At 39.4% G+C, this 25,442-nt stretch overlaps 1 protein-coding gene across 3 annotated transcripts; it reads left to right on the forward strand.

The window, feature by feature from the left end:
- The first annotated feature begins 2,869 nt into the window (after positions 1 to 2,869).
- On the forward strand, positions 2,870 to 24,911 carry LOC129853609 (nucleolysin TIAR-like). Of its 3 annotated transcripts, XM_055919820.1 has the most exons (13): positions 2,871 to 3,069; positions 7,383 to 7,479; positions 10,459 to 10,608; positions 15,497 to 15,551; positions 16,046 to 16,133; positions 21,134 to 21,209; positions 21,545 to 21,653; positions 21,752 to 21,847; positions 21,988 to 22,072; positions 22,614 to 22,737; positions 22,865 to 23,028; positions 23,429 to 23,467; positions 23,563 to 24,911. In XM_055919820.1, exons 1-13 carry the CDS (start codon positions 3,041 to 3,043, stop codon positions 23,681 to 23,683), a joined length of 1,233 nt encoding a protein of 410 aa, XP_055775795.1. In that variant the 5' UTR covers positions 2,871 to 3,040; the 3' UTR covers positions 23,684 to 24,911. The 3 variants fall into 3 exon arrangements, with proteins under 3 accessions (XP_055775811.1, XP_055775795.1, XP_055775802.1); XM_055919827.1 differs by lacking the exons at positions 2,871 to 3,069; positions 7,383 to 7,479; positions 10,459 to 10,608; positions 15,497 to 15,551; positions 16,046 to 16,133 and adding exons at positions 19,668 to 19,683; positions 19,875 to 19,942; XM_055919836.1 differs by lacking the exons at positions 21,752 to 21,847; positions 21,988 to 22,072; positions 22,614 to 22,737; ... (1 more) ...; positions 23,429 to 23,467; positions 23,563 to 24,911 and having other exon boundaries at positions 2,870 to 3,069; positions 21,134 to 21,241; positions 21,545 to 21,634.
- Positions 24,912 to 25,442: the final 531 nt, after the last annotated feature.

Consider the following 25,442-nt stretch of genomic DNA (forward strand, 5'->3'; position numbering starts at 1 on the left):
CAATAATACAATAGAAAAAAAGTCTATATACAATGTGTGAAAATGAGTTAGGACAAGGGAGGTAAGGCAATAAATAAGCCATAGTGGCTAAATAATTACAATATAGCAATTAAAAAATGGAGTGATAGATGTGCAGAAGATGAATGTGCAAGTAGAGATACTGGGGTGCAAAGGAGCAAAATAAATAAGATAAATAACAGTACAGGTGCAGTGATCTTTGAGCTGCTCTGACAGCTGGTGCTTAAAGTTAGTGAGGGAGATATGAGTCTACAGCTTCAGTGATTTTTGCAGTTCGTTCCAGACATTGGCAGAAGAGAACTGGAAGGAAAGGCAGCCAAAGGAGGAATAGGCTTTGGGGGTGACCAGTAAAATATACCTGCTGGAGCGCGTGCTACGGGTGGGTGCTGTTATGGTGACGAGTGAGCTGAGATAAGGCGGGGCTTTACCTAGCAAAGACTTATAGATGACCTGGAGCCAGTGGGGTTGGCGACGAATATGAGGTGAGGGCCAGACAACAAGAGCATACAGGTCGCAGTGGTGGGTAGTATATGGGGCTTTGGTGACAAAACGGATGGCACTGTGATAGACTGCATCCAATTTCCTGAGTAGAGTGTTGCAGGCTATTTTGTAAATGACACCACCAAAGTCAAGGATCGGTAGGATTGTCAGTTTTACGAGGGTATGTTTGGCAGCATGAGTGAAGGATGCTTTGTTGCGAAATAGGAAGCCGATACTAGATTTAATTTTGGATTGGAGATGCTTAATGTGAGTCTGGAATGAGAGTTGACAATCTAACCAGACACCGAGGTATTTGTAGTTGTCCACATATTCTAAGTCAGAACCGTCCAGAGTAGTGATGCTGGACGGGCGGGCAGGTGTGGGCAGCGATCGGTTGAAGAGCATGCATTTAGTTTTACTTGCATTTAAGAGCAGTTGGAGGCCACGGAAGGAGAGTTGTAATGGCATTGAAGCTCGTCTGGAGGTTAGTTAACACAGTGTCCAAAGAAGGGCCAGAAATATACAGAATGGTGTCATCTGCGTAGAGGTGGATCAGAGAATCACCAGCAGCAAGAGCGACATCCCAAATCATCTCAATTGGTTTGAGGTCGTTTGATTGTGGAGGCCAGGTCATCTGATGCAGCACTCCATCACTCTCCTTCTTGATCAAATAGCCCTTACACAGCCTGGAAGTGTGTTGGATCATTGTCCTGTTGAAAAACAAATGATAGTCCCACTAAGGGCAAACCAGATGGGATGGTGAATCGTTGCAGAATGCTGTGGTAGCCATGCTGGTTAAGTGTGCCTTGAATAAATCACTGACAGTGTCACCAGCAAGCACCATCACACCTCCTCCTCCATGCTTTATGGTGGGAGCCACATGTAACAGTATAACTTTAAACTGTCCCCTCGCCCCGACACGGGCGCGAACCAGGGACCCTCTGCACACTTCAACAACAGTCACCCACGAAGCATCGTTACCCATCGCTCCACAAAAGCCGCGGCCCTTGCAGAGCAAGGGGCAACGCTACATCCAGGTTTCAGAGCAAGTGACGTAACTGATTGAAACGCTACTAGCGCGTACCCGCTAACTAGCTAGCCATTTCACATCCGTTACACTCACCCCCCTTTCAACCTCCTCCTTTTCCGCAGCAACCAGTGATCCGGGTCAACAGCATCAATGTAACAGTATAACTTTAGACCGCCCCCTCGCCCCGACACGGGCGCGAACCAGGGACCCTCTGCACACATCAGCAACGGTCGCCCACAAAGCATCGTTAACCATCGCTCCACAAAGGCCGCGGCCCTTGCAGAGCAAGGGGCAACACTACATCTAGGTTTCAGAACAAGTGACGTAACTGATTGAAACGCAAGTAGCGCGTACCCGCTAACTAGCTAGCCATTTCACATCCGTTACACACACATACAGAGATCATCTGTTCACCTACTCTGCGTCTCACAAAGACACAGTGGTTGGAACCAAAAATCTCAAATTTCGACTCATCAGACCAAAAGACAGATTTCCACCGCAGCAAGTCTCTTCTTATTATTGGTGTCCTTTATTAGTGATTTCTTTGCAGCAATTCGACCATAAAGACCTGATTCACACAGTCTCTTCTGAACAGTTGATATTGAGATGTGTCTCTTACTTTAACTCTGTGAAGTATTTATTTGGGCTTCAAATCCAGGTTGTTTCACAACTGGCTGTGATTGGGAGTCCCATAGGGTGGTGCCCAATTGGCCCAGCGTCATCTGGGTTTGGCCAGTCATTGTAAATAAGAATTTGTTCATAACTGACTTGCCTAGTTAAATAAAAGTTACATTTAATAAAAAAACATTTTTAAAAAGCTGACTGAGAAAATGCAAAAGATGTCATCAAGGCAAAGAACAATCTCAAATATAAAATATATTTTTTATTTGTTTAACGTTCCATGTGTTATTTCATAGTTTTGATGTCTTCACTATTATTCTACAATTTTGAAAATAGTTCAAATAAAGAATGAGTTGAATGAGTAGTCCAAACGTTTGACTGTCACTGTGTATATATAGGACATCAAATACTGTAAAAAATCAGCAGGAAATGAGCTCAAAGTAGTTTTAATTTTGAAAATCTGTTCCCAGGTATTCCCATACATAAATAGAGGTTTATGTGATCGTATCCCACTGTAAGGTATGAAACGGTTGTTTTTTTAAAAATAGCCTAACGTACTATATCTGTTTGGGATTCTTGCGGTCAATTTGCAGTGTATGCTACTATTTTTAACTATGTTCCCGCTGCCTCATTCGGGCGCTGCATCATTTGAGTGTTTACTGTTGCCTTGTTTTATTCTAGTGCTGACTCAACTTATTTTTCACTCCGTCCCTCTGTAGGCGACATGCGCATGTGCATCAGTCAGCTTCCTGGCTCTCCGGTTTGCGCCATTTTCTTTCTCTTAGATAGCTAGCTTAGATACCGTATAAATAAATTGATTTAGGGCCTCTTCTTATTTAATTCAGCACACCCAGTTAGTTAGTCGACATTTATGCCAATCGATTTCTGAACATGGAAGACGAAAGCCACCCCAAAACCCTGTAAGTAGTCAACACAACAGTCACGACGTTGCCAAGTTAGCTTGCTAATGTTAGTTAGCTATCGACCTCAACAGCTTCCTCATTTCAACCTCTCACTCATCAGCATACTGTTTCTCTCCGAGTGAAACAAAGGCTACAAAACTATCAAGTAGGCTGACCAAACTATATACATGAACTTATGCAATAATATATTGCATGACACATCAGCTGGTTAGAACTACTTAGCTAGTAAGCTATTGGTATCTTCTTAGCTAGCTATCTTCATGTTGAAATGTCCCAATCATGGCTGGTCTAAACTGAGGTCGGCACGCTCAACTTCGTTCTTATATCGAGAACGGAGTTGAACGTTCCTCAGCTTGGCTGGCTTTGGATAACGTTAGCTGTCAGCGAGGTGCTTTTAAAAATTTCAAAATAAAAGTCCTGCACGTACGCAATATGTGGACAATAAGTGAATCATTTGTGGTGGACTTTTATTTTGACGTGAGGTAAACAGACGAAGTGGGTCTCCAACAGACTCACGTTCAATCTGTTTTAATAATACGATCCTTTACATATTTCTCAAATCCCCCCGTTATAATGATCAACCGTCCTGACCACCAGTGCAGTAAATTTAATGGAATTGTATTTAACTTCTCGCTTCCCATGGACTGTTTTTGTCCAACCTAATACAATTGAAAGCAAAGCTAATGTATGTAAATCTCCCCGCGACCAACTAATTGTTTTTATCAACGCTGGTGTATTTACTGTTGACTAACCCCATTCCGTACAAACTTGCTCAAACGAGGCAGCAATGAAAACAAATGGGACTGTGTTGGCGTCAAAATCTGGAATGTGACTATGTTTCTATTCAAGCGTTGATTGACATGGTAATTACCCGATTGTATTGGAGAAAAGTTGAAAAAACGGAATCCTCTGACGCTGTACGTTAAATTGTGACGTCTCATGACATAACATACAACATGCATAATGCTACTCATTCTGTGTCATACAGTCTCTCCAACTGGTGTAGCTCTTCGCTCTTAAATAAAAAATAAAAAAGGGACAGGGTAAGGGGATACCTAGTCAATTGTATAACTGAATGTATTCATTTTTTGCGTCATCACTGTAAGCCAACATGACTCTCAAAAACTGCGACAGCTGCTGTTTACTTCTGAAGATAACTTTAGCGCCGCCCTAAAAACCCGATTCATATTCAACACAAATCTTCAAATAGGTATGTAATGACATTTTATATAAACTCTTTATAGTGTTTTATTTACAGCTTAGAGGTGATAAGTTGGACAGATAAGCCATGTGGGAAACTGCTTTTTTCACCCTATCTTTCCCTTTCACACAGTAGGTTTCGCTTCCCCACCCGTCATTTAAAAAAAGACCAGACGGAGCTCATTGCCTTCTTCAATCATGCAGAGACGTGCAGCATGAAGGTCTCGTCATTGATTTTGCTGGAAAGGGGAGAAATTTTGCTTTACAATGGTGTTCATATTACAGTTGACCTGGAAGTATTACTTTTATTAGGCACAAAAATAAGGTAAATTGTACGTTACAGCACGATGTACAAAAGTGCGTCAGCTAACCATACGTACATTGGTGTTAAGTTATGCCTTCCTCTTGTCTCCATACTGAATTGGTGAGGTGAAAGTATGTTATTTGAAATGAATTATCTAATGTTAGCTAGTATCAACAAGTAGATATGTTAGCTAGCTACAGCTGTAACTATGCTACTTTGGTTGGGCTAGCTAGCTATAATAAATAATTAGGCTATAATTAATTGCAAACAGAGTGCCTTGGTCCTCCTTGTTTAACCAATTTAGGTCTTACTTGTTAACAGCTGGTGCACAATCTCTAATATTATGTAAGTTTCAAGGTTCTGCTTGCATGAGTTAGAATACCTCATGATAAGCTGTAGACCATACTATTTACCGAGAGAGTTTTCATCTATATTTTTCTTAGCTGTCTATTTACCACCACAAACCAATGTTGACACTAAGACCGCACTCAATGAGCTGTGTAGAGTACCAGAGTATGAGTCATAATACCGATAAAACCTAGTGGTCAAACAGGAAACACTTAAAATAACACTTAAAATAAGGGCTGTGTTTCATGTAGGCTTACCCTGGCGTGACGTTTTGATAATCATGTAAATCTATCCAGGACAAGGTGACTTGTCAATATATACGCCTGTAGTAATTAATAAATTGGCTACATTAATTTAAATAGAAAATTCTGTGAACTGTCTTATGCAAGTTTTCAATTGTGTCAGCTAGAGATGACGTGCAGGTTTTGCATGATGTCTACTTTGATGCTTATTAGAATTTTCGAATCTGAGAGTAAATAGAGCCGAATATATTGATAAAACTCACCTTGTCCGAGAGAGATTTACATGGTTATCAACACGCCACGCCAGGGTAAGCCTACTTGAAACGCAGCCCTTATTTTAAGTGTTTCTAAAATACCCTATGGGGAAAATGTATGGTGGGCAAACGATTGGAACCATTTCCCTGTTTGACCACTAGGTTTTAAGGGTATTATGACACCTCCACTGCGGGACTCTATATGGCCATAACCATAAGAAAACAAGAAAATGTTCACCCAGAGGCGGCACTCCTAGTGGTCGGTGACTTTAATGCAGGACAACTGAAATCCGTTTTACCTCATTTCTACCAGCATGTCACCTGTGCAACTAAGGTGAAAAAACTCTAGATCATCTTTATTCCACATACAAAGCTCACCCTCAGTCCCTCGCCCTGCATTTGGCAAATCTGACCATAACTTCATCCTCCTGATTCCTGCTTACAAGCAAAAACTAAAACAGGAAGTACCAATGACGTGCTCAATATGGAAGTGGTCTGATGAAGTGGATGTTAAAGGAAAACTCCACCTAAAACCACTAATTCCTATCATTTACAGTGTTACATAACACTAACACTGACCGCCACTACTCCAACACCAGACGACACAACGGTGCTAGGCCTGATCACCGACAACAATGAGATGGCGTACAGGGATGAGGTCAGAAACCTGGCAGTGTGGTTCCAACAACCTCTCCCTCAACGTCAGCAAGACAAAGGAACTGATCGTGCACTACAGAGGGTAGAGCACTCCCCCATCCACATCGACTGGGCTGTAGTGGAGCAGTTGGAGTTCCTCGGTGTCCACATCACTAAGGAATAATCATGGTCCACACACACCAACACAGTTGTGAAGAGGGCACGACAACGCCGTGTCCTCCTCAGGAGGCTGAAAAGATTTGGCATGGGCCCTCAGATCCTCAAAAAGTTCTACAGCTGCACCATTGAGAGCATGTTGACTGGCTGCATCACCGCTTGATGTGGCAACTGCTTTCCATCTGACCGCAAATTGCTACAGAGGGTAGTGCGTACGGCCCAGTACATCACCGAGGCCAAGCTCCCTGCCATCCAGGACCTCTATACCAGGCGGTGTCAGAGGAAGGCCCTAAAAATGTTCAGAGTCCAGCCACCCAAGTCATAGACTGTTCTCTCTGCTACCGCACGGCAAGCGGTACCGATGCAACAAGTCGGGGCCTAACAGGACCCTAAACTGCTTCTACCCCCAAGCCATAAGACTGCTAAATAGTTTGTACGGGGAGCTATTGGTTAACTATTTAACTACCTGCATTAACCCATCACATACACTGCTGTTACTGTTTATTATCTATTCAGTTGCCTAGTCACTTTATCACTACCTATATGTACAAATCTACCTCAACTACTTCGTACCTCTGCACATTGACTCGGTAATGGTACCCTGTGTATATAGCCAAGTTATCGTTACTCATTGTGTATTTATTCCTCGTGTTATTATGTATCTATTATTTCTAATTTTTGTCTCTACATTGTTGGGAAGGGTCCATAAGCATTACACTGTTAGTCTACACCTGTTGTTTACATAACATGTGACTGATAACATTTGAAATAACTCTTTCAATCTACATTTTGTTAGATCTTGAGGCTATACAGACCTATAGGCTAAACTTTAAAATGCATATTCAGACCTTTTGCCTTTGGGGGTGCTCTATTGCTAAAAGGGGTCTCCTAGGCCTAGAGCCGAAAGTCCCCTAAATAGATAGAATTTTTTCTAGATATGTCCTCATTGTACAGGCAGGGCCATGCCTTCCCACAACCATTAACAAAGGTAGATTTGTGTGCCTAAAACTAAAGATTAATGAGATATTATTCCATAAATAACATTCAAGCCAACATTTTAAGCAACTAAACTTCCATGGTGTAGCCTATCCTTAAATCATCAGCTTCCAACCTTCTAAGATCACTAATTTACCCCATCTTTTTTCCTAGGTATGTTGGTAACCTGTCCAGAGATGTAACAGAAATTTTGATTCTTCAGCTGTTCACCCAAATTGGACCTTGCAAAAGTTGTAAAATGATAACTGAGGTAAGATGTATTCTGCTCTATTAACTTTGATGATTTATGGAGACAATTAGTTTAATGGATTATGTACTAAGTCTAGGAATTCAAGTCAGTATACAGGGTACCTACTATGGTAAACCTTTGACTGTAACAACTGTCATTAGCTAGGTTTCCATCCAATTGGTGACAGATTTTCATGCAAATACGCAAAAAATCTGCATAAAGAAAATATATGCATTTTCCCACCAGTGGTGTTTCCACCAAATGGAGTTGTTGCGGAGAAAAATCAGTGCGTGATGACGTAGTGCACACAATGTCCTTTTTCGCTTAAGTTTTCATGTACTGAATAAAATCTAAAGTTCAATGTGTTTCCATTGCATTTTCAACTACCGATAGTTTTGTGACCAAAACTGTTGCGTTAAATAGCAAATGTGTCTGCTCTGGTCTTGGCACATGCACTCTAGCCCACAGCTCGCAGATACAGTGCGGGTAGGCTAGTCTACATGAGATTATTATGGATAACATGCTGACCAGACCGCTCGCTTGTGTGCGTCCGCATGTTGATTTTGTCCACCCACACCAGAAGCGTTCAGGACACGGAGGTTGAAATATCAAAACAAACTCTGAACCAACTATATTAATTTGGGGACAGGTCGAAAAGCATTAAACATTTAGCTAGCTAGCTTGCTGTTGCTAGCTAATTTGTCCTGGGATATAAACATTGGGTTGTTTATTTTCCCTGAAATGCACAAGGTCCTCTACCACGACAATTGGTAGAAGGGTCAAAGTTTGTTTCTAGTAATCTCTCCTTCAGGCTTCTTCTTTGGACTTTATATGGCGGTTGGCAACCAACTTTAAGGTGCATTACCACTGCCAACTGGACTGGGTTGTAGACCTCAGTTCATCTTTCAATCACCTACGTGGGTATATGCTCCTAAAAACCAATGAGGAGATGGGAGAGGCGGGACTTGCAGCGCATCATGCGTCACAAATAGAACCAAGTTCTATTTTAGCGCCTGGCTATGCAGACGCTTGTTAGCGAGCAGTGAGGGTGCAATGATTGAATAACATGTATGTGTACATTTATTTTGCAGCCCAATGTGTGGTCAGCATGTAAGAGTGAGAATAAATTTTTTTTGTCAAATGGCAGTCAAGCATCAATCATGATGTCACCAGAATAAGAACCTTGGAAAGGAGCATCAAGCTCATCAGTGTGCACCAGCCTGTGAAGTTCATCATAACTTATTTCATCACAAGCCTAATAAATTGCATGGTTTAAAGAGTTGTAGTGGGAGGATCACATACCATATCATCACGTGACTCCACATTTACGTCAATTATGGTTTCAATGGTATGATTTTACTCTCATAAATACAGTGGATGGAAACGTGGTTATGGAACATACCAGTTTTTTACATAATTATGTCCCATTTTCCATACATTTTTTATGTTGCCTTTGTTGGTCTTATTTTTCACTTAATTAAAAAAAAAAAAATCACTTAACTGATTTACATTTCCATCATGTTGATAATCTAGAGGCGAAAGAAACGCACACCTATTTAGGCGAGGTGCTGGCTAGCGGAGTGGAACACTTAAAAAAATAAAGGAGAGCCACACACTCTAGGAGCTCAGATGCAAAAATATTTATGTCCAATGTTTCGACAGACAAGCGGTCTTCATCAGGGTATAATGACAAACACTGCGGGATGACTCATTTATATAGAGTCAAAAGAAGTGGTCACACAGGTGTCTAATCATGGCCGGGTGTGGCCTGATATCATTGGTTAATTCTCATATATTAAAATAGCATACAAAAAACATGAATGGATAATGTATGATCAAAGATACAATTTGGCTACATAAGCCTACAAAACATTTACAATAGCAAAATCACAAGAATGGCTTCAGATCAACTTGTATCTATGATCATACGCTATCCATTAGTTTTTTGTATGCTATTTTAATATATGAGAATTAACCAATGATATCAGGCCACACCCGGCCATGATTACAGACACCTGTGTGTGTCTTTTGACACTATATAAATGAGTCATCCCGCAGTGTTTGTCATTATACCCTGATGAAGACAGCTTGTCTGTCGAAACGTTGGACATAAATACTTTTGCATCTGAGCTCCTAGTGTGTGCGGCTCTCCTTTTATTTTTTTAAGATAAACACACCATAACATTTACATAATTGCCTTGACACATCAAGTAGAGAAAATGTCATTTGTAATTAGGTTAGGCCTACTCTTTCATAAAGCATTTAGCCTAGATCTTTGCAGAACCTAAAATGTATCTTTAAATAATGTCATCGTCACCCAAAAGGGATCGGATTCAGCACCTCCCCTAACTTGGGAGTAAACCTTTCTAATATCCTCCTCCTGTCACTTACCGTAGTTACAGGGGGAGAAGGGTAAACATGGTCTACCATGGGATGCTGATGTAATGGCCTCTAGTGGACCTGTCCTCGAGTTTCTCGACATCTCCAGCGTAGCTGGGTGAGACGGTATAGGCTACCATCCATATGAACTAGATGACAGTCTTTGGTTTGATCTCTTTTTTTTTTGTCCTGAATGTCTTGTTTAGTCAGATATATCAGGGGATATTTACTAGTCTAAATGGGGTGTTTTCTGTTTCGGCTACTTTTCTCTCCCCTTTAGTAAATGTATGATTAGGCCTTTTTCAAATGCCTCCAAAATGGTAACTGAGTCCTCTACTATTATAGTGGGTTATATCTAGATATTGTGCAATGAATGCAATCAGATCAAATTGCTTTATTATGTTTATGTATAAAATAGCCTTCAGGTTAGCCTTTGTACCAAAGAGGAAAGTTAGGGTTATTGAATCCCAGCCTTTTAAACAATGTTACATATTGCAACACAATGCTGATGATACATGGTAATCCCCCCAGTAGAGTAACATGGTTACTCAGTTCTTGCAGTTATATTCCAAATGTTATATGTTTGGCAATAATATACTCTCCCAACTTCTTTTTCCTCAGCAACCCGATAGCAGGAGGATGAATTCTTCTGTCGGATTTTCTGTTTTGCAGCAATCAAGCAATGACCCGTATTGCTTTGTGGAGTTCTTTGAACATAGAGATGCTGCTGCTGCCTTAGCAGCCATGAACGGGAGGAAGATATTGGGAAAGGTAATTTTCCCATTCAAATGTAGTACTCTGTGTGGAGGAGGTTTTCTTGCTAAGTGCTGGTTATAACTAGAGTTGAATGGCAGGAACCCAGTTACTGGAATTTACCGGGATTTACCGCACAACACTACTCCCCTTTCCCCGAGATAAATAACTGCAAGAAACCGGTAGATTATTTATATGAACAGGATGTCGTGAAATGGAACTGTTAAATTACATGCCATGTCTAAATCGAGATTGCATGTAGACGTATCAGCTCATCATGGTAACTTTTGTTCTTGTGACAGGTAGGCCTACATTTGCTGCAGCATAGCCTATGCTACAGTAATATAAAGACAGAGTGCGCGTCTAATTTACCCATCTCTATCTGGCTTTTGTGGGTCACCTTGTTTTTTTAATTGTGAAGATAAAAAAAACATTTTATTTCAGCTGCAGAGTTTTTAAACAGCTTGTCACTCGAATGTCGTTGCTATAAATTAGTGCACGTGCAAGCAATCTTCTCGCAGTCTTTCTCTCCCTCTATCAACTCCATTCAAATTGCATCCAAATAGATAATCCTATTCTAGATTGATATATAGCCCTATATATAGATGTCCTAGCCTACCTCTTTCAGGTAATAAATTCAATGCAGTATCAGCCTTATATTTAGCTAATTAATGATGGGTTGTGCATAATAAGATTTTAACTTATAACCTCTGTGTGTGCGTATTGTGCAAGAGACCTGTGCTCTGCTGGCCTCTCCTTAAAAACGCTCCTTTGCTATAGCAGTTATTTATTCATACCCATGAGCATTCTTGAAGAGAAGTGAAAGCCTTCTGCATCTAATTCTAGACCTATATTATTCAAGGAGGTCATTAGAAGGATGAAGACAAGGACAACAAAACTTATTTAATTTAACTTTTGAAAGCGAGGAAGGAATGAAGCAACATTAGAGAGATTGAGGAAGTAGGCTAATAACATTAGGGGAAATATTATGAAAGGTATATAGAGTGCATTCGGAAAGTATTCAGACCCCTTGACTTTTTCCACATTTTGTTACGTTCCAGCCTTATTCTAAAATGGATTAAATAAAACAATTTCCTCAGCAATCTACACACAATACCCCATGATGACGAAGCGAAAGCAGATTTTTAGACATTTTTGCTAGAGTATAAAATAAAAACTGAATACCTTATTTACATAAGTATTCAGACCCTTTGCTATGAGACTCAAAGTTGAGCTCTGGTGCATCCTGTTTCCATTGATCATCCTTAGATGTTTCTACTACTTGATTGGAGTCCACCTGTGGTAAATTCAATTGATTGGACAAGATTTGGAAATGCAAACACCTGTCTATATAAGGTCCCACAGTTGACAGTGCATGTCAGAGCAAAAACCAAGCCATGAGGTTGAAGGAATTGTCCATAGAGCTCCGAGACAGGTTTGTGTCAAGGCACAGATCTGGGGAAGGGTACCAAAACATTTATGCAGCATTGAAGGTCACCAAGAACACAGTGGCCTCCATCATTCTTAAATGGAAGAAGTATGGAACCACCAAGACTCTTCCTAGAGCTAGCAACACGGGCAAACTGAGTAATCAGGGGGAGAAGGGCCTTGGTCAAGGAGGTGACCAAGAACCCGATGGTCACTCTCACAGAGATCCAGAGTTCCTCTGTGGAGATGGGAGAACCTTCCAGAAGGACAACCATCTCTGCAGCAATCCACCAATCAGGCCATTATAGTAGAGTGAAGTCAGACGAAGCCACTCCTCAGTAAAAGGCACATGACAGCCTGCTTGGAGTTTGCCAAAAGGCACCTAAAGACTCAGACCATGAGAAACAAGATTCTCTTGTCTGATGAAACCAAGATTGAACTCTTTGGCCTGAATGCCAAGCGTCACATTTGGAGGAAACCTGACACCATCCCTACGGGGAAGCATGGTGGTGGCTGCATCATGCTGTGGGCATGTTTTTCAGCGGCAGGGACTGGGAGACTAGTCAGGATCGAGGCAAAGATGAATGGAGAAAAGTGTAGAGAGATCTTTGATGAAAACCTGCTCCAGAGTGCTCAGGCCCTAAGACTGGGGCGAAGGTTCACCTTCCAAAATGACAACGACACTAAGCATACAGCGAAGACAACGCAGGAGTAGCTTTGGGACAAGTCTCTGAATGTCCTTGAGTGGCCCAGCCAGAGCTAGGACTTGAACCTGATCGAACATCTCTGGAGAGGCTTGAAAATAGCTGTGCAGCGACGCTCCCCATCCAAACTGACAGAGCTTGAGAGGATCTGCAGAGAAGAATGGGAGAAACTCTCCAAATACAGGTGTGCCAAGCTTGTAGCGTCACACTCATGAAGACTCGAGACCGTAGTTGCCGCCAAAGGTGATTTAACAAAGTACTGAGTAAAGTCTGAATTCTTATGTTAATGTGATATCATTTTTTTTTAATAATATATATATATATATATATTTTCAAACATTTCTAAAAACCTGTTTTTGCTTTGTCATTATGGGGTAATGTGTGCAGATTGAGGCAAAAAAAACAATTGAATAAATGTTATAAGGCTGTAACATAACAAAATGTGGAAAAAGTCAAGGTGTCTGAATACTTTCCGAATGCACTGTATATGCGTCAGCCTACTAACTATACAAATAGGCCCTACTATAAAAAAAGAAATACGGAAGTCTATATACCTATGCTGCACCAGAATCATGTTTTCTTCTGCTTTATCATGGTTTGAACGAGGTCCGTAATTTCAGTCCATATAATACAATAAGGTACAGTAATACAGTTTACACTCAAAAAGATTAGCCTACCTGGGCTAGTTTAATTTATTTACACGAGAGCATATAGCTAACGACGTCTATGGGCTTTTATGTTTTTCTGTCGTGCGTAATGTGTAGTAGCCTATATCATGTATAGTTGAAGTGGGAAGTTTACATACACTTAGGTTGGAGTCATTAAAACTAGTTTTTCAACCACTCCACAAATTTCTTGTTAACAAACTATAGTTTGGGAATGCTGGTTAGGACAAGTAATTTTTCCAACAATTGTTTACAGACAGATTATTTCACTTATAATTCACTTTATCACAATTCCAGTGCGTCAGAAGTGTACATACACTAAGTTTACTGTGCCTTTTAACAGCTTGGAAATTTCCAGAAATTGACGTCATGGCTTTAGAAGCTTCTGATAGGCTAATTGACATCATCTGAGTCAATTGGAGGTCTACCTGTGGATGTATTTCAAGGCCTACCTTCAAACTCAGTGCCTCTTTGCTTGACATCATGGGAAAATCAAAAGAAATCAGCCAAAAATGGTAAACCTCCACAAGTCTGGTTCATCCTTGGGAGCAATTTCTAAACGCCTGAAGGTACCACGTTCATCTGTACAAACAATAGTATGCAAGTATAAATACCATGGGACCTCGTAGCCGTCACACCGCTCTGGAAGGAGACGCGTTCTGTCGCCTAGAGATGAACGTACTTTGGTGCGAAAAGTGCAAATCAATCCCAGAACAACAGCAAAGGACCTCTTGAAGACGCTGGAGGAAACTGGTACTAAAGTATCTATATCCACAGTAAAACAAGTCTTATTTCAACATAACTTGAACGGCAGCTTAGCAAGGAAGAAGCCACTGCTCCAAAACCGCCATAAAAAAGCCAGACTACGGTTTGCAACTGCACATGGGGACAAAGACACTATTTTTGGAAAAAATGGTCTCCGGTCTGATGAAACAAAAATAGAACTGTTTGGCCATAATGACCATTTATGTTTGGATGAAAAAGGGGGAGGTTTGAAAGCCGAAGAACACCATCCCAACCGTGAAGCACGGGGGTGGCAGCATCATGTTGTGGGGGTGCTTTGCTGCAGGAGGGATTGGTGCGCTTCATAAAATAGATAATTTTCCTGCCTCATGATTCTATGTGGATATATTGAAGCAAAATCTCAAGACATCAGTCAGGAAATTAAAGCTTGGTCGCAAATGGGTCTTCCAAATGGACAATGGCCCCAAGCATACTTCCAAAGTTGTGACAAAATGGCTTAAGGACAACAAAGTCAAGGTATTGGAGTGGCCATCACTAAGCCCGGACCTCAATCCTATATAAAATTTGTGGGCAGAACTGAAAAAGCCTGTGCGAGCAAGGAGGCCTACAAACCTGACTCAGTTACACCAGTTCTGTCAGGAGGAATGGGCCAAAATTCACCCAACTTATTGTGGGAAGCTTGTGGAAGGCTACCCGAAATATTTGACCCAAGTTAAACATTTTAAAGGCAATGACACTCAATTAGTATTTGGTAGATCTAAACTTCTGACCCACTGGGAATGTGGTGAAAGAAATAAAAGCTGAAATAAATCATTCTCTCTACTATTATTCTGATGTTTTCACATTCTTAGGATCACCACTTTATTTTAACTGACCTACGACAGGGAATTTTTACTAGGATTTAATGTCAGGAATTGTGAAAAACTGAGTTTAAATGTATTTGGCTAAGGTGTATGTAAACTTCCGACTTCAACTGTATATATTGGAAAACTGCACAATAATTTGGCACATTTTGGGCTTGGGCTCATTAAATATCATTAATGTAGGGATCATAAAATGTATTTAATATATGGCTCATCAGGCTCAGGTAGCATCAGGTTAGAATGTTCTTGCTGATCAAAGCTCTAATCAAATCCAGACATATTTATATGCCTTATAATGCTTTTGAATGACACTTCCGGTTTTGGCGGGAAACACCGGGTCACCTGGGAGAGAAGTGATTTATTCTCAGGATGAAACATCTGTAAAATACCGGAATAATTTTCACCCCTAGTTGTAAACCTTTCACAGTTGCTTTAAGGGACATGGAATGAATGTCTTTGCTCCACTTACGTTTCATTGTTCTGTGAACTGTTTCTTCTTCAGGAGGTCAAAGTAAATTGGGCAACCACTCCAAGTAGCCAGAAGAAAGACACATCTAGTAAGTGTTTACATTTGAACCTTTTCATCTTTTACTACAAAGGCAGTAAAAAATAATAAAAACATTTCTAAAGTCACTCCCACATCTGAGCTATCTTTGTTTATTTTTTCTCAGTAAAAAAATCTATAAGATGATTTATTGTCACATACACCGGATAAGTGCAGTGAAATTTAGTACGGTCACATACGTGTTTAGTGGGTGTAGCGAAATGCTTGTGCTTTTAGCTCCGACTGCAGTAATATCTAACAAATACATAACATATACCCAATACACACATCTAAGTAAATGAATGGAATTAAGAATATATAAATATATGGACACGCAACGCTTTAAATGCCTTGTTCAAGGATACATCAACAGATTTTTGACGTTGTCTGCTTGGGTATTCGAACCAGCGACCTTTCAGTTACTGGCCCACCGCTCTAACTGCTAGGCTACCTGCCACCCAGTAGCTACATTAGAGAATAATAGTTATTCTGTCTTGATCATTTCAGATCACTTCCATGTATTTGTTGGAGACCTGAGCCCTGAGATCACCACTGAGGATATCAAAGCTGCATTTGCCCCTTTTGGGAAAATCTCGTAAGTTGCTTTGTGTTTTAAGCTTGTCGGATTTAGTATGTTGTTTCCAGATTTGACATCCCCTGGAAATAGTTTTTCTCTGTTATTTTGTCGAATCATTCGAGTAACTTTAGAGTTCTTCTCATAATACATGTGTTTGTAAGAGGTCCATGAACAGAATAGATGTGTAACCACATACAGTATATACAGTGCATTCGGAAAGTATTCAGACCCCTTGACTTTTTCTACATTGTTACGTTACAGCCTTATTTTAAAATCTATTAAATAGTTTTTCCCCCTCATCAATATACACACACAATACCTCACAATGACAAAGCAAAAAGTTATTTTTTCAATTTTAGCAAATTTATTAAATAAAATTACAGAAATATATCACATTTACTTAAGCATTCCTTTACCTAGTACTCTGTTGAAGCACTTTTGGCAGCGATTACAGCCTCGAGTCTTCTTGGGTATGACGCTACAAGCTTGGCACAAATGTATTTGGGGAGTTTCTCCCATTCTTCTGTGCAGATCCTCTGTCAGGTTGGATTTGGAGAGTTGCTGCACAGCTATTTTCAGGTCTCTAGAGATGTTCGATCGAGTTCAAGTCCTGGCTCTGGCTGGGCTACTCAAGGAAATTCAGAGACTTTGTCCCTAAGCTACTCCTGCGTTGTCTTGGCTGTGTGCTTAGCGTCGCTGACCTGTTGGAAGGTGCACCTTCGCCCCAGTCTGATGTCCCGAGCGCTCTGGAGCAGGTTTTCATCAAGGATCTCTCTGTAATTTGCTCTGTTCGTCTTTCCCTCGATCCTGACTAGTCTCCCAGTCCCTGCTGCTGAACAAAATCCCCACATCATGATGCTGCCACCAACATGCTTCACCATAGGGACCGTGCCAGGTTTCCTCCAGACATGACACTTGGCATTCAGGGCAAAAAGTTCAATCTCATGAGACCAGAGAATCTTGTTTCTCATGGTCTGAGAGTCCTTTAGGTGCCTTTTGGTAAACTCCAAGTGGGCTATCATGTGCCTTTTACAGAGGAGTGGCGGCCAGCTCTAGGAAGAGTCTTTGTGGTTTCAAACTTCTTCCATTTAAGAATGTAGGCCACAGGGTTCTTGGGGACTTTCAATGTTGCAAAAATTATTTGGTACCCTTCCCCAGATCTGTGCCACGACACAATCCTGTCTCGGAGCTATACGGACAATCCCTTCGACCCCTTGGGGTGATTTTTGCTCTGACATGCACTGTCAGCTGTTGGATCTTATTATAGACAGGTGTGTGCCTTTCCGAATCGTGTCCAATCAATAGAATTTACCACAGGTGGACTCCAAGTTGAAGAAAGATCTCAAGGATGATCAATGGAAACAGGATGTACCTGAGCTCAATTTCGAGTCTAATAGCAAAGGGTCTGAATACTTATGTAAATAATATATTTCTGTGTTTTATTTGTAAAACATTTGCAAAAGTTTCTAATCTTGTTTTCGCTTTGTCAATTTTCTTTAATCCATTATAGAATAAGGCTGTAACGTAAGAACATTTAGAAAAAGTCAAGGGGTCTGAATTAGAGGTCGACCGATTATGATTTTTCAATGCCGATACCGATAATTGGAGGACAAAAAAGCCGGTACCGATTAATCGGCCGATTTTAATTTGAAAAAGAAAAGAAAAAATTATATCTATATATATCACACACACATTTTTGTAATAATGACAATTGCAACAATACTGAATGAACAATGAACACTTATTTTAACTTAATATAATACATAAATACACACACGCGCACACAGCTCTGAAGTGTCTGCTTAGGAGACAAATACTCTCAACTGTTTGAAAAAAAATAGAGTAAGTTACCTGTGATGAATGTTGAAAACAAAAACCTTAATTTCTATATGCAGGAAATCCTATTTTAATAATGGGCATGGTAAGAATTGACAACCAAAGTGCGAGTCATAATTCCCATGACACCTAGCAAAATCTGAAAAACGGTTCCTTCATTTATTGCATAGGATATTTTTAGATTCGCTTAAAATAAGGTCTGTGTTTCGTGCAGGCTTACACCGCCAATTTTATAACTGTGTAGATATCCATAGGACAAGGTAACTCTGATCAATATTGGCTAAATATAAGCTTAGATAATTTTTTTTGTAGAGTGGATTTATGAAAATATGTTACCTTATCCTAGTGAGATTTACACAGGTATCAAAACGCCGAGGCGGTAAGCCTGCACGAAACACAGACCTTATTTGAAGTAGATCAAGACATTCTCTATGGAAGACATGAACGGTAAAATGACGAAGGAACCCCTTTCAAATTCAGCCGCAAGTTATTACAGGAATTATAACGCGTAGACTATTTCTCTGTAAACCATATACCTTTGGCTAATCTGGAAACTATCACCTCGAAAACAAAACGTTTATTCCGTTCCGTATTTTATCTAACGGGTGGCATCCATGAGTCTAAATATTCCTGTTACATTGCACAACCTTCAATGTTATGTCATAATTAGTTTGCAAAGAGCCAGACTGTTGCATATACCCTGACTCTGCGTGCAATGAACGCAAGAGAAATGACACAATTTCACCTGGTTAATATTGCCTGCTAACCTGGATGTTTTTTAACTAAATATGCAGGTTTAAAATATATACCTGTGTATTGATTTTAAGAAAGGCATTGATGTTTATGGTTAAGTACACATTGGAGCGATGACAGTCATTGATTGATTGTTTTTTATAAGATAAGTTTAATGCTAGCTAGCAACTTACCTTAGCTTACTGCATTTGCGTAACAGGCAGGCTCCTCGTGGAGTGCAATGTAATCAGGTGTTAGAGCATTGGACTAGTTAACTGCAAGGTTGCAAGATTGGATCCCCCGAGCTGACAAGGTTAAAAATCTGTCGTTCTGCCTAGTTTCCTAGGCCGTCATTGAAAATAAGAATGTGTTCTTAACTGACTTGCCTAGTTAAATAAAGATTAAATAAAGGTGTAAAAAAACACACACAAAATCGGCAAATCGGCGCCCAAAAATACCGATTTCCGATTGGTATGAAAACTTGAAATCGGCCATTCCGATTAATCGGTCGAGCTCTAGTCTGAATACTTTCCGAATGTGTTGTATACTGTAGATGTAATTCCTTTGACTATTGGTTGAAATTACATTTTAAAGCACATCACACCCAGTCTTGATACATACATCTCTATCCCTGTTTTGATCATTTGTGAAAAGCAGGATTACAGAACAAGTGACAAAGTATTTTTAATTGTAATTCATAATTATTTACTTTCAGTCTATCTAAAACCACACTAATTTCACAGCCAACATTGAATGTCAGCTTTCTATTTTCCCCTCATGCTTTTTTGATAAATGTAGGAAATGGTAAGTAGTTTGGGATGTCAAATATAAGATTGCAGGTCAAGCTTTGTATGTGTAACCCTGAAAAGCATTCAGCCTTTCAGTAGTTGTGAGTCTCAGTTAAGTAATAGCATTCTGGTTATTTTACAGAAATGCTCATAGGATTGGACAGGAGCTTGAAGTCTAACAGCAAGGAACTGTGCACACTGGAAACTCAGATGTAGACGTTTTTCTCATATCTATTTATTCTATACCTTTTTGTGTTTTTGTATTAACATGACCTAGTTTAGTATAACAAACTCCAATATTCAATACATATACTTAAGATTTGTGTAAAACTGATTCTGGTTTGTTAATGTTGATAGTTTTTGCTCCTTTCCTAAAAATCTGAAAATGTTTTCAAATTTGCAGCTCCCCAAACTCCATAATGGTGGTAAAGAATTTACCAGGAAAAATAAAGAAATCTGTTAACAGGCCATGTATGCCATTTAATTCCTTTTTTCTCTTTGATATTTATATATATTTATATTGGTAGGATGAACACCATCAGCAGATATTAGGAATGCATGGTAGTCCATAAGTGTTGTGGATTATAATTGGTGCACTGTTTGACAGGGAACCCTTAACTGAAAATTTATCTGGAGAAAGAAGCAGTTAAAACTATCAGTGTATGTTGCATTTCTTTGTACTTGTTTTTGTTTTCAAATGCTGCCTTTTATCCGTAATCAGTTTAGGGTTTTTAAGGTAGTTAAAGGTGCTTGAATTTTGTAATGTAATTTCAGAAAATGTCCATAATGTCTGCCGCTAATAGTGGAATGATAGTGTTTCACAGTATTACCGACCCAACGGTGACCTGATATGCTGTGATATTCGTCTATTGATTTCTCCCGCCAGAGCGACATCTGTTGTCAAAATGGGAAAGCTGTTCTGACTTTGGCTGTGTTATCTAGTGGTAATCGCTCTGTCATTTCCTGGTTGCAAAAATTCTACACTGTTCGCAAAATTAGAGTTTAAGTGAGAAAACTAGCACTGAATAGTGTAGGGAATCATTGTACCATCTTAAGCACTGTGTATTTATCTTTTCAATAACAAAATGTTATTTTTTTTCTTCTGCTGTTTGAAGCTGGTGGACTAAAACCGAACCGGTTTCAGCTTCAAACAGCTGTAAAAACGGTATTTATTGTTAATGAAAATATATTTCACAGCAATTTAGATTGTAAAATGATTCCCTATTCAGTGCTTGTTTTCTCACATAAACTGAAGTTGAGTGAACAGTGTAGAACTTTAGTAACCAGGAGATGACAGTGATTTCCACTAGATAACAATGCCACAAAGTCAGAACAGCTTCCCATTTTGACGACAGACGCTGCTCTGGCGGGAGAAATCAATAGACCGATATCACAGCCAATCACAACACTGGCAGGTACAGTAATTAATACTGTAAAACACTATCATTACACTGTTAATGCAGATATATTACGGACCTTTTCTGAAATTACAATGCAAAAATTAAAACAAATCCTGTGTAGCACCTTTAAGATATTTATTGGGATTTTAGGGGACAATGTAGTCGATTCAAAGTTCAGTGTGTGTGTGTGTGGTTCCTTTTTAATTTATGCATGTTATACAGTGGTGCAATGGTCTGATGCTATTGTCTTGTGTCCTTCCAGGGATGCTCGTGTTGTGAAGGACATGACTACAGGGAAATCTAAGGGGTATGGATTTGTGTCCTTCTATAACAAACTGGTAAGGCTCCGGTGCAGGAACACAAGATGAAGGTTATTTCTATTTCTGTTTACTATTTTCTATTTTCAGTAGATTAGATCTTTAGACAATTTTAAAGTTTTATAAATAAGTACACTGAAAATGCACATTTTGTGTTCTATGTTGGTCGTTTTGTAACTTAAGTACAAGTTGTAGTTTATTTGATAGTTAATTATTCCTGTTGAATATATATTCTTATCCATCCATTTAGTATACAAAACATGTTTTAAATGACATAATAATAGCACATAGTTTATAGAATATGTATAGAACAATGTAGAATCTGGAGAGGAAACGTTGTCTTTTGTTTTAAACAGGATGCAGAGAATGCCATTGTGCACATGGGGGGACAGTGGTTAGGGGGACGCCAGATAAGGACCAACTGGGCAACTCGCAAGCCACCCGCCCCAAAGAATGTGCAAGACAGTAAGTATGAGTGAGATAAGACTGTTGATTTAATAGAGTTGAAATGGGAGTTATTAGGCTGAATGTTCATATTTATCTCCTTTGTATGTTTACACCAGCTGGCTCGAAGCAGCTGAGGTTTGAAGATGTAGTGAACCAATCCAGTCCCCAGAACTGCACTGTGTACTGTGGAGGAATCCAGTCCGGACTATCAGGCAAGTTAAACATGAAAAGTTACACTCAGACTATTTAGAATCAATCGTTAGATGTTCGCAACAAATAGAGTTTGGGAAATAAAGACTGGGTTGGCAGACAAAGGTGGATGATTGTTTAATTGAAATCTTTTTCCTTGCAGAGCATCTCATGCGACAGACATTTTCGCCCTTTGGACAAATTATGGAAATAAGAGTTTTCCCAGAGAAAGGTTACTCTTTCATCAGGTACCGTTTTGTTCTGAGCAAAGGTTCCCTATTTTGTTTATGTACAACACTATGTATTGCCTCATTCTGCCTGTAGATGATAGTACCGGTACATGACTAAAAAATAAATCTTCTAATAATACACCAAAAGCTCCCAATAATAATGTCTACTGTAGAATCCAATCAGATTTATTTGTGAAAGTAGTTAAATGGTTTTATTCCATCCTTTTTTGGTTATGCTTTATAATAACTTGGATATTATCATTATATATCCTTATAAATTATTTTAAGCATGTTTTAAATGGTATAAATGCTCATGAATAAAATGCAAATGTATGAATAATATGTACACTCTTTTTATAAATAGTTTGTTTATTCATAAGTTATTACAGTGTGTTTTCCTATGATTGGTATTCTTAAAACGGTACTTATTACTTAACACCGTCAACCATAAAAAAACTAAATTCCTCATGTTGCACATTTTTATTTTACATTGTGATTGCAGTGCTGAATGACTTTTCTTGACTGCTGTTTCTTGTCGACATTTGTGTTCTTCTGACAGGTTCTCCTCCCATGAAAGTGCTGCCCATGCAATTGTTTCTGTAAATGGAACGTCCATCGAATGCCACATAGTGAAGTGCTACTGGGGCAAAGAATCCCCCGACATTGCCAAAAGCGTACCACAGGTAGACACAAGTATCTTTAATTGAGACACTGCTCAATTCAAATATCGACATTTCCTAGTGCATATATATATTTTTCTTTACTCACCCAGAAAATGATTGTATTATGATCAATTGTATCTTTAAACAGATGGAGTATGGTCAGGGTCAGAGTCAGTGGGGACAATGGAGCCAAATGTATGGGAGCCCCCAGGCCCAGCAGTATGGACAACAGTACATGGCAAATGGTTGGCAAGTGCCTTCTTATGGAGTGTCTTATGGACAGTCTTGGAATCAGCAAGGATTTGGTGTAGAGTAAGTATAAACTAATTACTCAGATCATGCACATTGTGAAATGCTCTTGAAAGGAGAATTATTTCCTTAGTATCCAAACCAGTTCAGTTGTTTGCAGCACTTGTTCATTAGGGAGTTCTGTTCTTTTTTCAGACTATACTGTAGGCTTCCTGGTGTGATTGCACAAAAGAGGCTCACATTGCTGGTTACATTCAGAACATTTTTATCAAGACTGTTTGCTTTCCTCAACAGTATCTATTTAACATTTTAACACCGTTACTACTTTTCTGTCAGCAATATTCTCCTTAACCACAGTTTCTGGTTGACATTTGCAAGCATAGGCCTATATCAAGTGTCATAGCGAACCTGGTGAAATGGTTTGACTCCAGAGCTACACTAAACTATGAGATCTTGTTCACAGGGACTCCATTCTGGCTGCAGCAGCACAGAACCTTTCAAGGTGACAAATGCAATCAGTGTTTTATAGCCCAAAGCTTTCACTTACCAGCCTCTATCATTCCGTGACCCTTGTTGTGGTTGTCTTCTCTCTTGCAGACAGTCCCAGTCCCCAGCCTGGGTTGGAGGGTTTGGATCCCCGGCACCGTCCCAGCCCCAGACCGGTCCTGTGATGCCCAACCAGGGAAACTTCAACATGGCTGGCTACCAGACACAGTGAGCAGGCTCTCACTCATATCAATAACACAGGCATGTCAGGCAAGTCAGAATTAGTGGACTTTCAATTAGGAGAACAAAGAAATTAGCATTGTAATCTAATCATCTGCAGAGATTGTGTTAAAGCAGAGAAGATCAGGAACAATAGCTTAACTCTCAGATATATGGGGAAGCAAATGTTATTTATGAAGACAAGTAGTGAGTGGAGGGGGTTGTTTTTATTGGCTGAAGTTATGTACAAATGAAATGTCAACAGGTGGTTGAAACAAAACTTGGACTGAATTTTCATGCTTTTATATAGGGAATATCTTTTAAAAAATAACGTTTTTGTTTACTACTTAATGTAGCCTAAACGGACTTAAAAGGTAATTTGAATACCCTAGTTTGTCACAGGACATTGCATAGGTACATAATGTACATTTTCTGAACATAAAGCTCTTTCAATTGTTAGTTTCTCCCCATCAACTCTGATTGTGCGTTTGCTGATTTTTAAATCACTTTCTGAACTTTTGACAGATGTGACTAAACACATTTTCAGTCTCCTGTTTTAAGAAGCACTTTTAGGGTTCACATGTTAGTTGTAAATCTTCAAATGAATATGGATTTGCGTGCCATTATGTATATTTACATTTTATTTACTTCACTCTCTTCATCTCTTGACATTGTACCAGCCGAATTTCTTGAAAATGCGTGTAAATCTGTATGCTATTATGATTATACCTGTAAATGTCACTTATAAAGGAAAAGGGTCAGGAAGGCCAAACATTTATATAACCCTCAACCTGATTTAAAATAAGGATTTCCAAGCATGTACTCTTTAGTAAACCTAATTCTGTATATACTGTAGATGGGTGTGCAATGCAGGGCTGACATATTGAATATATTCAATATAATTTACAAAGAAGCCTTAATTTAAATGTCAGTTAATGCACCATTCATTATTTTATTCACTGAAGCCCTGTTAGAAACCTGAACTCTAGATTTTAGAACTGATGTTTTTACCATTTAAAGTTGTTTGCCATTTTCAGCTAATAGCAGGCGACGAGGAATTAACATTTCCTGGAAACATTGAGGGTGTATTGCACGTTTTTGAAAATGTATTATCTTGGTTGCTCAAAGTATTGAATGTAAATGGCAGAATTGTTTTAATGATGAATAAAGCTCAGCGATTGACAAAAGTCCCTTTTCAATGTAAAAGGGTCTCAATAAAAATTATTATTGGAAGAAAATAAGCTGATCCCCCGTCTTGTTTGTGTTCAGTGCATTTACTGTAGTCTACTACAAGTCTTGAGCTATGTCTGCCTAAATGGGGAGTCAATATTGTAAAGCTAATGTTTTATAACAATTTATGAATTACACTACTCAAAATACTACATATTACTTGACACTAAAAACTGTACAATTAATACATGAATAATTAAAATGACCTATGATCCTTAAAATAGCCAAATGCTCCTTTTAAAACAATACCATTTCTAGTGAAAAGAAAGGGTTGGACACCTTTTAAAATAAAACCACATTTTTAGTCACTAGTCCTAGGGTTTTGAAGACAAGGCAATTTCCCAAACTCGCGTTCCCCACTCGGGGGTACTCGAGGACCAAAGGCCCCAACAACACATTTGTTGTAGCCCCAGACAAAAATCACCTGATTCAACTTGTCAAGAGCTTGATGATTAGTTGACAAGTAGAATCAGTTGCGTTTGTCTGGTGCCACAACAAAATGTAATGTTGGGGGTACTTGAGTACCGAAGTTGGGAAACACA

Source organism: Salvelinus fontinalis, chromosome 1 (assembly GCF_029448725.1).
Source record: "Salvelinus fontinalis isolate EN_2023a chromosome 1, ASM2944872v1, whole genome shotgun sequence".
In the NCBI taxonomy this organism is placed as follows: Eukaryota; Metazoa; Chordata; class Actinopteri; order Salmoniformes; family Salmonidae; genus Salvelinus; species Salvelinus fontinalis.

What these genes read in the sequence shown, in the direction of transcription:
- LOC129853609 (XM_055919820.1), top strand. Translation starts at nt 3,041, where the DNA reads ATGGAAGACGAAAGCCACCCCAAAACCCT. An exon ending in GCCCCTTTTGGGAAAATCTC is followed by an intron (nt 16,134 to 21,133) that starts GTAAGTTGCTTT and finishes GTGTCCTTCCAG; the next exon opens with GGATGCTCGTGTTGTGAAGG. An exon ending in AATCCAGTCCGGACTATCAG is followed by an intron (nt 21,848 to 21,987) that starts GCAAGTTAAACA and finishes TTTTCCTTGCAG; the next exon opens with AGCATCTCATGCGACAGACA.